The sequence below is a fragment of the Leguminivora glycinivorella genome, chromosome 26, assembly GCF_023078275.1.
Source record: "Leguminivora glycinivorella isolate SPB_JAAS2020 chromosome 26, LegGlyc_1.1, whole genome shotgun sequence".
Classification (NCBI taxonomy): Eukaryota; Metazoa; Arthropoda; class Insecta; order Lepidoptera; family Tortricidae; genus Leguminivora; species Leguminivora glycinivorella.
The window spans coordinates 2311026-2324545 of record NC_062996.1 but is presented as its reverse complement, the minus strand read 5'-3'; the positions used below and the strand labels follow the sequence as shown (position 1 = coordinate 2324545).

The window sequence follows — 13520 nt, the reverse complement described above, 5'->3', positions numbered from 1 at the left end:
GTGCCGTTCAGATTTGAGGAGTTCGGTTCTGACAATCATCAGCAATTCCACTGCACCAAATGTCACTGTTCTGGACGAAAGTGCATGCTGTTCTTATAAAAATACCAAAGTCACTATAAGCGTGCCGTTCAGATTTGAAGAGTTCCGTTCTGGCCATCATCAGCAGTTCCACTGCACCAAATGTCACTGTTCCGTACCTAAATGCATGCTGTTCCTTTAAAAACACAAAAATCACCATATGTATGCCTTTCAGATTCGAGGAGTTCCCTCGATTTCTCCAGGATCCCATCATCAGAACTGGATCCTGATAAAAATGGGACCAATCTGTATGCATATACATTCAATCAAAAAAAAATTTAATTTCTCTTTTCTCCATTGATAACTATAAAGGTGAACCCAAGAGGTTATGCAAAATAAACATTAAAACTATTAAAAGGTATCAAATGAAAACTAAACAAGTAAACATAGGTAAAGTTTTTTTTATTGAATTCCTTATAAAATACTTACACAGTAATATGTTCGTTAGGCCAATACATTAATTATACGCGTGATGATTCGCTAAGTTCCCCAAATAAGTTTTTTTTTGTCTTAAATTGAATTACACTGAATTCCAAAATAAAAATTCAAAATATTTAGCATATTATAAGGGGTTCTTGAACGTTAAATAAACACAGAACGTATCAACTTAACAAAATTAATCCGCCGTTCAAACTTTGTAACCAGAAAAAAAGCGCGAAATGCAAATGTTCTTTTTTTTTCATTTATTCAGAGCATTGGCAGCACGGCCATCAGCTCAAACAGAAACAGCAAATGTTCTTATGGACCATAAAGTTCATAAACAATAGCGCCTTTTTTTTAATTGCTGCTTTTTCTGGTGACCGAAAAGGTTTGACAGGCTTCAAAAGTGAAACATCTAAGCGATGTGTAAGAGGGTCTCAGCGTAGACTTCTCCAAGGTCGCTGGAGCCCGAGCAGGCATAGTAGCCGTTGTCTTTCTTCTGGACCTTGCTGAGGGTAAGCGTGTCTGCGGGTTCCTTGACTGCAATAAAAAAGTGAAATGTCACTATACATATGTTACTTTAAAATTTGAGGAGTTCCCTCAACTCTAGCCAAGGATACACTAGGGGACAAATGTCCCACGACACGTGTCGCCAGCGACGTCGGGTGAAGTAGCGCGACGTTGTCAGACTTCGCTCGACATTTCTGGCGACATCGCGCGACACGTGTGGGCAAAGACATCGGGTGTCGCGCGATGTCGCCAGATATGTCAGGCGAAGTCTCGCGAAGTCGTACGTCTTCGTTAGACATCGCTAAGGATATAAGTCGCGCGATGTCACCAGATATGTCAGGCGAAATCGGCCGGCTTCGCTTGACATGTCGCCGACACATGTCGTGGGACATTTGTCCCCTAGTATATCCTTGGCTTGATGGATCCCATCATCAGAACAGCTCCAGATTAATATGGGACCACCTTGGTAGTAGCTCCTTTCAAACCACTTCAAATATAAAAATAATTATTGACATCGGACCACGGGTCTCGGAGTAATGTAGCAACATACATAAAATAAACTCGTACCTATAAGTATAATCAAAGACATATACATATAACTCCGTACAGACAGATAAAGTCTAAGGAAAAAACGTACCTCAGTACCATACAGAAAAAGGTACGGTGGCCTAGATGGCATTACACCTTTGGGGTACGCTCAGCTAGATGGCGCTAATATTAATATTTTACATTTTAACACATATCAAGCTAAGAATTATGGGCCAAATTGTCAAAACTGAGGTTCAAAAGTTTTAAGCCTGTGTCAAGAGATGGCAGTCTATGCACTGTGACTACACATTTTACTTCGACAGTAACTCTCTGTAATACTCGATCCTCTTTGGTATAATTGTATAACCTCCTTCTTATTTATTTTCAGTAAAGAAGTCTGTTAAAAACACAATATGTAAGGTACCTTGAAGGGGCTGTCCGTTGAACACCCAGGAGATCTTCTTGGCGCCGCGCACTTTGCAGGGGATGGTGACGTCATCTCCGACCTTCGCGAGCATCACGGGCTCGGGCTGCTGCGTGAACTCAGGGGCTTCTGTCAAATATAATTACTTATGTGAGAATTTTATGTGCAAACTACCTGTAGTATGAATTTTCTGAGATGGTTTTTTGGCTTTTGCCGTAATCTGTTAAACAAAAGCCTTTTTAGGGTTCTGTAGTCAACTAGGAACCCTTATAGTTAGGGTTTTTCGCCATGTCTGTCTGTCCGTCCGTCCGCCCGTCCGCGGATAATCTCAGTAACCGTTAGCATTACAAAGCTGAAATTTGGTACCAATATGTATATCAATCACGCCGACAAAGTGGTAAAATAAAAAGTGGAAAAAAATGTTTTGTTAGGGTACCCCCCTACATGTAAAGTGGGGACTGATTTTTTTTTTCATTCCAACCCCAACGTGTGATATATTGTTGGATAGGTATTTAAAAATGAATAAGGGTTTACTGAAATCGTTCTTTGATAATATTAATATTTTCGGAAATAATCGCTCCTAAAGGAAAAAAAAATGCGCCCCCCCCCCTCTAACTTTTGAACCATATGTTTAAAAAATAGGAAAAAAATCACGAAAGTAGAACTTTATAAAGACTTTCTAGGAAAATTGTTTTGAACTTGATAGGTACAGTAGTTTTTGAGAAAAATACGGAAAACTACGGAACCCTACACTGAGCGTGGCTCGACACGCTCTTGGTCGGTTTTTTTCTATTATTCACAGCGGCTAGCTTCCTTCTCCACGGCACGCGTTAAAGTCTCAGTAATATTACTATTACCTACATATAACTTACGTTGTACAGTCAGCTTAATCTTATGACTCTGTGGCTTGCCAACACCATTGTTCGCCACACACTCATAAGTAGCGTCATCTTCGGCCAACACCTTGGTGATCCAGAGACGGCGGCCGGCGCTGCGGTTGCGGTGCGTGACGCTAAAGGACTAGCTACTAGTGAAAACTAGTTTAATCTTATTAATACACAACTCACGTTGCACTGTCAGCTTAATCTTATGACTCTGTGGCTTGCCAACACCATTGTTCGCCACACATTCATAAGTAGCGTCATCTTCGGCCAACACCTTGGTGATCCAGAGACGGCGGCCGGCGCTGCGGTTGCGGTGCGTCACGCGGTCGCCGGGTTTGCCGTTCACGTTCGTTCGGGTGCCGTCGGGGGAGATCTTGAACCAGTCCGGGTGGGCCATGGGGCTGGAGGAAATTAAGGTTTTATGAAATCCTGGTAACTTGTCAGTAGAATTCAGCTTTCAAACAAAAAAACTATAATATATAAATCAATTAATTCATCCGTTAGGGAGCTATGATGCCACCGACAGACAGACACGTCAAACTACCCCGGTCACCCCGCCGCCCAAAACACCCCGTTGTTTTTGCGCCAGGGGCTAAAATTAGTTTTTTTATGGGATTAAACCAAAATTGCACCAAAAATATGCCATAAAAATAGGTGTATTTTTATACTACGTTGGTGGCAAACAAGCTTACGGTCCGCCTGATGGAAAGCGGTCACCGTAACCTATGGACATCTGCAACTCAAGGAGTGTATTTTTTAACTCAAGGTTTGTATAAGTTGCCGGCAATATACCGCGGTGAGGCCATTTTGTGGCACATTATAGTTTTATTTTATGTCAGTTTTAAATATAGTGTTTATTGTCTATGCTTGAGAATCAATATCATATCATATTCTAGAGTCTGGCTAGCCAAATATTGTTGACAGATATTTCCTTGTGGTATCACCAATTGTCTATGGTTTAAAAAAAAAGGCTAAAAGTCTGCTGTCAATTTATGTCACTTATTCAAATTGTTCGCGGGTTATTAAGGGTAAATCTTAAATATTATAACAATGACGATACCAAGCGAGGTCCGCAATTTGCTGTTTAAGCTAATAAATAATTACAACCAAGAGCGAAGTCGACGTGAAGCGGCATATAATGAAAAACTGCAATGTTTACAAGTCGTAAACAATATAGTAGGTTGGTGCTCTATTAATATTTTGATACTTTAAGTACTAGTTCTAACATTTGCCTATAACTTTGATTAAGTATGTGAATATAATAAAACTTAAATCTCATAAACAGGAAAAGAGTGTAAAGACAAGGAGAAACTCGAAGCTCTGGAAAGCATTCATAAAATAAAAATATTGGAACGTAACGACTTACTTACGAAAAACCAATATTTAGAACAAATCAGTGAAGTGACTGGTCAGTAGTAATTTGATATAAAAATACAAAAAATAAAATAAATAATATAATTTAGCCTATATACGTTCCACTGCTGGGCACAGGCCTCCTCTCATGTCTGAGAGGGCTCGGGCTATATAGTCTCCAACTCTACACGCTAGCCCAATGCGGGTTGGAGACTTCACATAAACCTTTGAATTTCTTCGCTGATGTATGCAGGTTTCCTCACGATGTTTTCCTTCACCGTAAAGCTAGTGGTACATATTAAATGATATTTCGTACGTAAGTTCCGAAAAACTCATTGGTACGAGCCAGGATTTGAACCCGCGACCTCCGGATTGAAAGTCGGGCGTCATATCCACTCGGCCACCACTGCTTATAATTATGGCAATAAAAATATAAAATATATAAAAATATCTTGGTGAAACATGTCTATATATGAGCGGCAAAAATGTCGATAGTGCAATTTCTATTGATTTTCAATATAAGTGTGCACAGAAAACAAAAATATTTTCTAGTATCAAAACTATATCTCCTACTATACCAAGTGTGACCAGCCCTAGATTTTTTGAATTTCCCGCCAAAAGTTGGGGCAATATTTCATTAGCCACACTCTAACATATATTCCTAATACATTACAATAAGTAGTTATTTGTTTCACAATAGGCAGTAAAGTTGTTGTTATCCGCCACAGTTAACCGCTCGTTGATACCCTTCAAGCAAGCGAAAGATTCCAATAGGGAAAGATTCCAGTATGGAACCGCAAGTGTAGCGAGTGATTGGAAATGAAAAGTGGAATCTTGAGTGTACTAGGTTTCAAATTTCGTGGGGTTAAAAAAAATTGCCTTCGAGGGAAACACAAAATTTACGGTTGCACACATTATGGAATAGGTAGGCTAGTTTCCTTTACTTACTCAAAATAATAGTTATTTGTTTTACAAGGGGGCAAAGTAGTTGTTTAACCGCACGTGCCAATATTGATACCCGAGCAAGCGAAAGATTCCAAAATTGAACCGCGAGCGTAGCGAGTGGTTCAAAAAGTGGAATCTCTTTTCACCACACCAACACGAACAAAATACTGACTATAAAACATTGTAACGCGAACATTTACCAAAAACGTATAAACTCAGTGCAAACAAGCTTAGTTCAACCGGCCGCTACTAGATGGCGCCACCGGTACTGGTTTTCCGAGTGAACTTAGCAAATATTTAAGTGTTCCCGTAGACTTAAAATTCTAAAACCTAGTGCAACATGTGTTAACGGGTGCCTAGAATTTTATAGTAATCAAGTCAATACGTAACTCTTAGATAAAATTCGTCAAATTGTTAGTTTGGCTGACCGTCAACAGATGGCGCCACGGGTATCAATATTGTGATATTGAGCTTCGTTGTTTAAATATTTAAGCCATGGAACGCCGTTCCCGTAACCTGTGCATTTTACTGAAGTAACTAGTAAATGTAAAGATCGTAAATAAGTAGTCAAACATGTAAAAAACAAACACCAATGTTGGTACTAAGATCAACTTGTCTGTTACACACAAAGCTCAATAGATGTCGCTGTGCTGTGGCGCATTTCAAAGTTAGTTGTCGCTATTAAGATTTTTCCTGGGATAACGACCTCATGTACTGAACAATGTTTTATTTGAGAATTAGCTAGGAGTCAATTGCGCACACATAGTGTACCGTTTGGGACCTTTGTAAAGCCATTTGACTACGTTTACCACGCTCCCCTTTGCGCTCGTCGGTTGTCCTCAAGGACGCTGTACGGCCTTTGGCACTTCGTTAGATTAGGTTTTAGTTTAGTGTTGGCTGAATAAACGCCTAAGACCGCTACACGCCGCCTTTTCCTTCGCTCACGCGCACGCCCCACCCCTCTTCGGATTTTCATCCCCTACATCTGGCGCCCAACTCGAGGCCGTGCTGTGACGTCACGACGTTGATGACTGTCGAGACACGAAGAGCGAAGGTTTTGCGAGAACAACGTGTAGAAAAAATGGCTGTTAACATGTCAGAAGGACAGTTCCAGCAGCTATTGGAGGCGATCACCAGCGCTGTACGTCCTGCTCCGCCGCCGGTGAAGCATAGCTCCTTCGCGAAGGCAACTTTCTTCTTCGACGGAAAACGGGATCCAGCCTGCGTGCAAACGTTCCTGACGGCAGCGACGTGTTTCAAGCGTGTCGGGAACATTAGCGACAGCGACGCACTAAAAAGTTTACCTCTCATCCTGAGAGATGATGCAGCCGTTTGGTGGAACGGCATAAGCGAGACTGTGAAGACCTGGAAGGACTTTGACAGCAGATTGCGTAGAGCGTTTTCACCGAAGAAACCCGCGCATATGTTGTACAAGGAGATCATCCTGAACGACCAAGGTTCTCAAGAGCTCACTGAGACCTTTGTCGCCAAGCAGAGGGATTTGATTGCTCAGATGCCGGAGCCCCAGCTCTTGGAAACGCAGCAACTGGACATGGTGTACGGGACTCTACACAGGAGGATAAGGGAGAAAGTGCCGAGGGAATCTGTCCTGAGCTTTGATGCCCTCCTCGAGGCAGCGCAATCGGTGGAATTGCTCCTGGATGACGAAGTTCCTACACCGACAGTGCCTAAACGGAAGGAACGTATCCGATGTCACTATTGCCGGATCGTGGGCCATACAGAAGATGTATGCCGGAAGAAAGAGAGGCAAGAAGCCGCTCGAGAAACGGTGAAGGTTGAAGCGCTGCCACCAGCCACAACTACTACCTGCACTGCGCCAACTGCAACGGCAACGCCAGCGCCGTCTCCGCCACCGCCCGTCAACACGTGTTATGGGTGCGGTACGCCAGGCGTTGTTAGGAGCAGTTGCCCGAAGTGTGCAGTAGCTAAACACTACGGAACGCACCTACAGTCTTATGGAAGAGGGGGAGACCCAGAGACTACCCCTGTACCAGCAACCGGAAATGAACGCGGACGTGCTCCCACACTGACTACAACTCAACGTCGACTTTCCTGTCACTGCGCCGGGTCGACTGCAGTTCCAGAGGGGGAGACTGTAACGCGAACATTTACCAAAACGTATAAACTCAGTGCAAACAAGCTTAGTTCAACCGGCCGCTACTAGATGGCGCCACCGGTACTGGTTTTCCGAGTGAACTTAGCAAATATTTAAGTGTTCCCGTAGACTTAAAATTCTAAAACCTAGTGCAACATGTGTTAACGGGTGCCTAGAATTTTATAGTAATCAAGTCAATACGTAACTCTTAGATAAAATTCGTCAAATTGTTAGTTTGGCTGACCGTCAACAGATGGCGCCACGGGTATCAATATTGTGATATTGAGCTTCGTTGTTTAAATATTTAAGCCATGGAACGCCGTTCCCGTAACCTGTGCATTTTACTGAAGTAACTAGTAAATGTAAAGATCGTAAATAAGTAGTCAAACATGTAAAAAACAAACACCAATGTTGGTACTAAGATCAACTTGTCTGTTACACACAAAGCTCAATAGATGTCGCTGTGCTGTGGCGCATTTCAAAGTTAGTTGTCGCTATTAAGATTTTTCCTGGGATAACGACCTCATGTACTGAACAATGTTTTATTTGAGAATTAGCTAGGAGTCAATTGCGCACACATAGTGTACCGTTTGGGACCTTTGTAAAGCCATTTGACTACGTTTACCACGCTCCCCTTTGCGCTCGTCGGTTGTCCTCAAGGACGCTGTACGGCCTTTGGCACTTCGTTAGATTAGGTTTTAGTTTAGTGTTGGCTGAATAAACGCCTAAGACCGCTACACGCCGCCTTTTCCTTCGCTCACGCGCACGCCCCACCCCTCTTCGGATTTTCATCCCCTACAACATCAAAATAAATGAAATCCATCAATTTATTCAATATTTATGATTCAAAATCATCATTTATATATAGGTGAAATCTAGCAGCCAGATTAAGACATCGAGTTAAAATTCGTATGAAATTACTTTGCCCCCTTGTGGATAAAATGCAATTTTGCTATCTATTTTCGAATAGCAAAGAAAGCCTTTACCAGTTGGTGCGGTGAAAAATATTTTATGCAGTGCACGAAATGAAGCACCACATCATTAGAAGAAAAATATTGGACAGTATTAAGTAGTTATTTTTAAACATAATTTATATTTAATAAGTCAAAGAGAAAGATATAAAGTAAATGAATTGACCGTGACGTCACTCCTCAGTATTTCATAGAAATTCCATATTAGCAAATCATTTTGACAGTTCTAAAAAGAAGCTGATTTGACTAGTGGGAAACTAGCATATTGTGGATAAAATGCAACTCTCTTACAAGAATCGGCATGTAACGTAAGTTTAGCGCGGAGTGAGATGTGGAGTAGCTGCGCATGGGGACGAATACCCTTCGCCTGACGCATACCTGTTTTTGACTTCTGCGCAATAACGGTCAGCGCGAAACTTATAGGTACGTACCGCTACTTGTACCCGCTTTTCAAGTTTGAAGTATCAAGAGACCAGTTTGATGTATTGAAAATGAATGGTGATAATAGGTAAAGTAGAATAGAAACTCACGTGCCACCGTAAATGCAGTACATCATGACGGCAATGTCTCCGGTCTTCACGGTCAGGTCCTTGCTCAGGTACAGCGGAGTCAGCTCGCCGCTCTTTGGACCCTTGGCTGGAGTCAGGTCCTGAAAGAAATCGGTGCTTAGTTTTCGACGTTTTCGTACTTTAGACGTTAGTTATTTATAAGTTCATGGTTATATTCTGTCAAACAAGTCTGTCAGTAAATAAGAATAAGAAAACTATAGGTATCCTTTTCTCTAGCACCCTAAAGAAAAGGATGCATATAGTTTTCTTTGTTCTTATTTACTGACAGACTTGGTTGACAGAGTATATCGTAAAAAAAAAAACATTTATTTCAGAAAAAAAAAGAGTGACGACAAACTTCAATGTTGTAGCCTTGCCCTAGTTGTCAAACCTATTTTTTTCGTAAAAACTAGAAATCTCGAAAAAGCTGGATATATATCATAGAAATTCGGTGAGTCGGACGACGAATACGTGTCTTATTCCTGTTTCAAAAAATTATTTCAAATAGGTAGTCTTGTAACTGTTACTTTGATAGAAAAAATTGTAAACATATTCAAAAATATCTGAATATTAAAGTAAACAGAACTAATCCTGAAGTTCATTATATTAAACCGCATAAAGTAGGTAAGTATGAAGCTATAATAACTAACCTCAATGATATGTTCCGCAGCCACCAGCTTATCATCAGCAGCCTGCGTCGCGACCAAGCACACATACTTCACATCCTTCGACACATCCTCCTTCGTCACATTTGTAAAATACAGATCACCCTCCGGAGATTCTAATAATCTCTTCTCCATAATGTCCACGTATTTGCCATCCTTGCCTTGTCTGTACCATTCAATGACTGGTTTAGGGTAGGCTTTGGTTACTGAGCATTCCATTTTGAAAGGTTTCCCTTCTTCAGGAGTATGCTTCTGTAGGGTGAACTTAGGGATTTCTACGAAGGTTTTCTTGACATGGATTGGTCGGGAGGTGGCAACACCTTCGGGAGAGGTCGCTTGGCATTGGTAGACGCCCTCGTCGGAGTCCTGAGGGTTGTTGAAGATGATGGTGCCTTCGTTGGCGCGAATGGTGATGCCTTGGGTTTTGTCGGTGAGGGGGAACGGTTTACCGTTTTTCGTCCATGTGAAGCTGTTAGAAACGGTTGGATTTAAAAAATGATCAAGTGAAGTCCTACTTTCCACTGAAGTTTCCACTAACTGACTTATATTAAGTCAGATCATTAGTTCAGACTTATAGTTCACACTGCTATTATATAGTCCAGCCAAAAATGTTTTTGTCGCAGTCTAGTGAAATGTAGTCCCACATTGTTGATTGCCATAAGGACGTATAATATTGTATTAAGTATTGAATTATAAAATATGAAATGTGTGATGCACACATGGCATCGATTGTACCTATTGATTGTTTTCTATTGTAAATCTATCGAGCTCTAAACAATGAGGGTGGAGGCTAACGTAAGAATTAGTTCCAATTCATTTTTCAATGATGTTGAAATCGGACTATGAAATCGAAAATTCAATTGAAAAAGAATAAGTGGGCTTCCATAGGCCATGGCTACATCTGTAGCTGTACCTGTATTGTGTATTCTCATTGGTTTTAGGGTCCGTCCCACCGCGAGCTAGTAAAATATGAGCTATCGGCTATAAAAACGAACAAAAGATAATCACTCCGGTGTAAATAAACGAGACACGGCGATGTTTATAGTTACTCGCCCAGCGGTGAGCTATCAATATCGCCGTGTCTCTTTTATTTGCACGGGAGTCCTTATCTTTTGTTCGTTTTTATAGACGATAACTCATTACCTTACTATCTCGCGGTGGGTGGGACCAGTGCCTCGGGAATAGTTTTTTTTATGACTTACACAACTTTGTCGTTAACCGCGGTGAGGGCGCAAGGGATGCTGAAGAAGTGTGGTTTGGCATCCGCCCGGAACGTGACCTCGGGGGGAGACTCCTTGAGGACCGGCAGGTTGTTGTCCACTGGCTGAGCTCCGCCTGGATTCAAAGAACCGTTTACCGTGGTGTCTTTATTACATTATGTAGTACCCTTTGAACTATTGTAGGTAAGAAGTTAGTCATGAACTCGACCTATGATAATGATCTATGATTATCAATATCAAAATGAATTCGTATTTTTACTTTAAAATTAATATTACTGTTTAACTCGTAGGCATATAAATACAGGGGGGTGTCCTTAAGATCAGACACAAAACTTAATAGTCTAAAGAACAGCTTGTTTTTCGGAAACCGATGCGACGAATGGAACCTACGCTACGTTATTATCAAAATAGAGCTCAACACAATTTAAAACAAAAAACCGGCCAAGTGCGAGTCGGACTCGCGCACCGAGGGTTCCGTACAAACCTGCAAGGTTTACAAAGTTCGTTCATTACGACAATCGAGTCATAACTATGGTATTTTTATTGCAAAAAAATGGGTAGTAAGGTTAAAATTATTAAAAAAAAATATATTATGTGATGTAACTAAAAATTTATGGTTTTCGTAATTTTTCCTTTATCTATGCTATAAGACGTTGCTTCGTACCAAATTTCAAGATTCTGAGTTCACGGGAAGCACCCTGTAGGTTTTGATTCCCTTGCAAGTGTCGAAAATTTGCGGCATAAACGGCTGTATCTTTTGATTGCGTTGGCTTAGAAGTTTGATTTTTTCACAGCTTCAAGGGACAGTAGACCTGAGTAATTGATATAAATTTCAGCTTCATACCTCCACGCGTTCCTGAGAAAAAGGGTCTTGACAGACGGACGGACGGACGGACAGACGGACAACAAAGTGATCCTATAAGGGTTCCGTTTTTTCCTTTTGAGGTACGGAACCCTAAAAAACTGAAGATGTTACTTACATAAAGCGGCGCTCGCAGCGAAGAGGAGAAATACTTTCGCAGCCATGATTATTAAAAACCTAGAAAATGTATAATAGTTATTTGTTATACAAGGGGGCAAAGTTGTATTTTAACGCCGAGTGTGGAATTGAAAAACGAGCAAGTGAAAGGATTCTATAGTTGAACCACGAGCGAAGCGAGTGGTTCGAGAATAGAATCCTGAACTTGCGAGTTTTTTAACACACGAGAAGTAAAATACATTTGCACCCGAGTGTAACACAAAACTTTTCCCCTCACTATAGCGAGGAAACTACAACGCAAAAAAATGCGTTTATCACTGCTTCCAGTAGTTCCACAGGTGGTAAATCATCTTAGTTACTGGATTCACCTACTTTTATCATTTTAAAGCAGTTAATTTGACTTTATTGAAGGTCAAATTACTTTACCCACTAGTGGATAAAATGCGTTTTTACCCGCTGGTATTAAAGGACAAAACACGTGTTTCCGAGCTAGTGAGGGGAAAAGATATTAGTAATGATTATTCACAGCTCTTGACAAAAATCCAAATTTTATAAAAATTCAATTATTTTAATCCTAGATTTTTTTTTGCTAACTATCTAAACTGGAAAATTGAAAAATCTAGGATTATAACGCCACATTCCTGTTCACCAGTGGGTCGTTAACTAAAAATCAATATTTTTAATAATTTATTTCAATTACTTAAAAAGAAAAAAAATTATATTAAAATCTGAACGCACCCGTAAGTGTAGACACTTTGGCGGGAACCCAACCACTGCAGCAATGGCGGACTCCACGCGTATTTATACTGCACAATATTTACAGGCGCTTTCCTCGTTCTCGTTCGTCACCGGCACTCTGAATAATATTATAATACACTAGCAGGTAAAGAACCGGGAGACAAGATATGAGTAACAATTACTTATGCGTTTTATCAATGATTCAATAACTTAAACCTACTTAAGGTCTACTTAACCTACGTAAGTACTTTCATTGCTATTTTAGTTTAATTTGACTAAAGAATACAATGTAATCGAATAAGTATGATTTATTCGTAAGCACAGACATTTCTGTTTTGTTTTATAGTTGACTGATAGAAAATGTATTAAGGCATTAAGGGCCAGTTGCATCAACCACATTTGACAGACACATCATCGTCACGCAGTAGATGTCTATGGAACTTTCCCATACAATAAAATTTAACGAACGCTTTAACGGTGACAGACGGTTTGATGCAACTGGCCCTAAGTCCGCCATTTGTACTTTCTTTTATTGTGCCATTAAGTTTATAAATAATTTAAAATAGTAAATAAATAAATATTTTTTTCTACTCCCGATTCTCCCGAATTTCGTCATTTACAGGGTCGTGCATAGATCTTTAAAAACCTACATAAAAGCCTATTCCCCAAACCCAGCCCCTACCGGCTTCCCGCGCACGCTTGCAGTAATGAAAAAACTTAAAACACATTGTTTGGCTCTGTAACCATGGCAACGCATTGTTATAACGTTACTGCGCGCGTGCGCGGGAAGCCGGCGGGGGATGGTACAGGAAACAGTGTGAATTTCAAGAAAGTCATTCTAGAAAACTATTAAAAACTAAGTGCGTGGTCGTAGAAAAAGTATTATAGGTATGCAACGGTGCTTAACTGAGTCAAAAAATACTCGTGGTGTCTTTATTAACAATTTTCGGTTACCCACGCCACTCGTCTTTTTTGACCTCTTTTAAACGCCGGTTGCATAAAATACTTTTAAATAACGTTACTTAGTTTACGAAACAAATTACCTACCGGAAAAAATCGTAAAAAATTTTTCATTGACTCAATTCATTCTTCTAAATTTTATTATCAAGTCAAGAGGTATCCCCAGATATTTTTACTACTT

The 13520-nt window shown here is 40.5% G+C and overlaps 1 protein-coding gene across 1 annotated transcript; it reads right to left on the bottom strand.

The window, feature by feature from the left end:
• Window positions 1-459: 459 nt before the first annotated feature.
• Window positions 460-12455, bottom strand: LOC125239819 (hemolin-like). The gene is made up of 8 exons (XM_048147524.1): window positions 12380-12455; window positions 11643-11701; window positions 10645-10777; window positions 9428-9911; window positions 8760-8878; window positions 3028-3245; window positions 1961-2089; window positions 460-1038 (listed from the first exon to the last, which is right to left on the bottom strand). The coding sequence occupies exons 2-8, from the start codon at window positions 11686-11688 to the stop codon at window positions 914-916; spliced, it is 1254 nt and encodes a 417-aa protein (XP_048003481.1). The 5' UTR covers window positions 11689-11701; window positions 12380-12455; the 3' UTR covers window positions 460-913.
• Between the last annotated feature and the right edge of the window lie 1065 nt (window positions 12456-13520).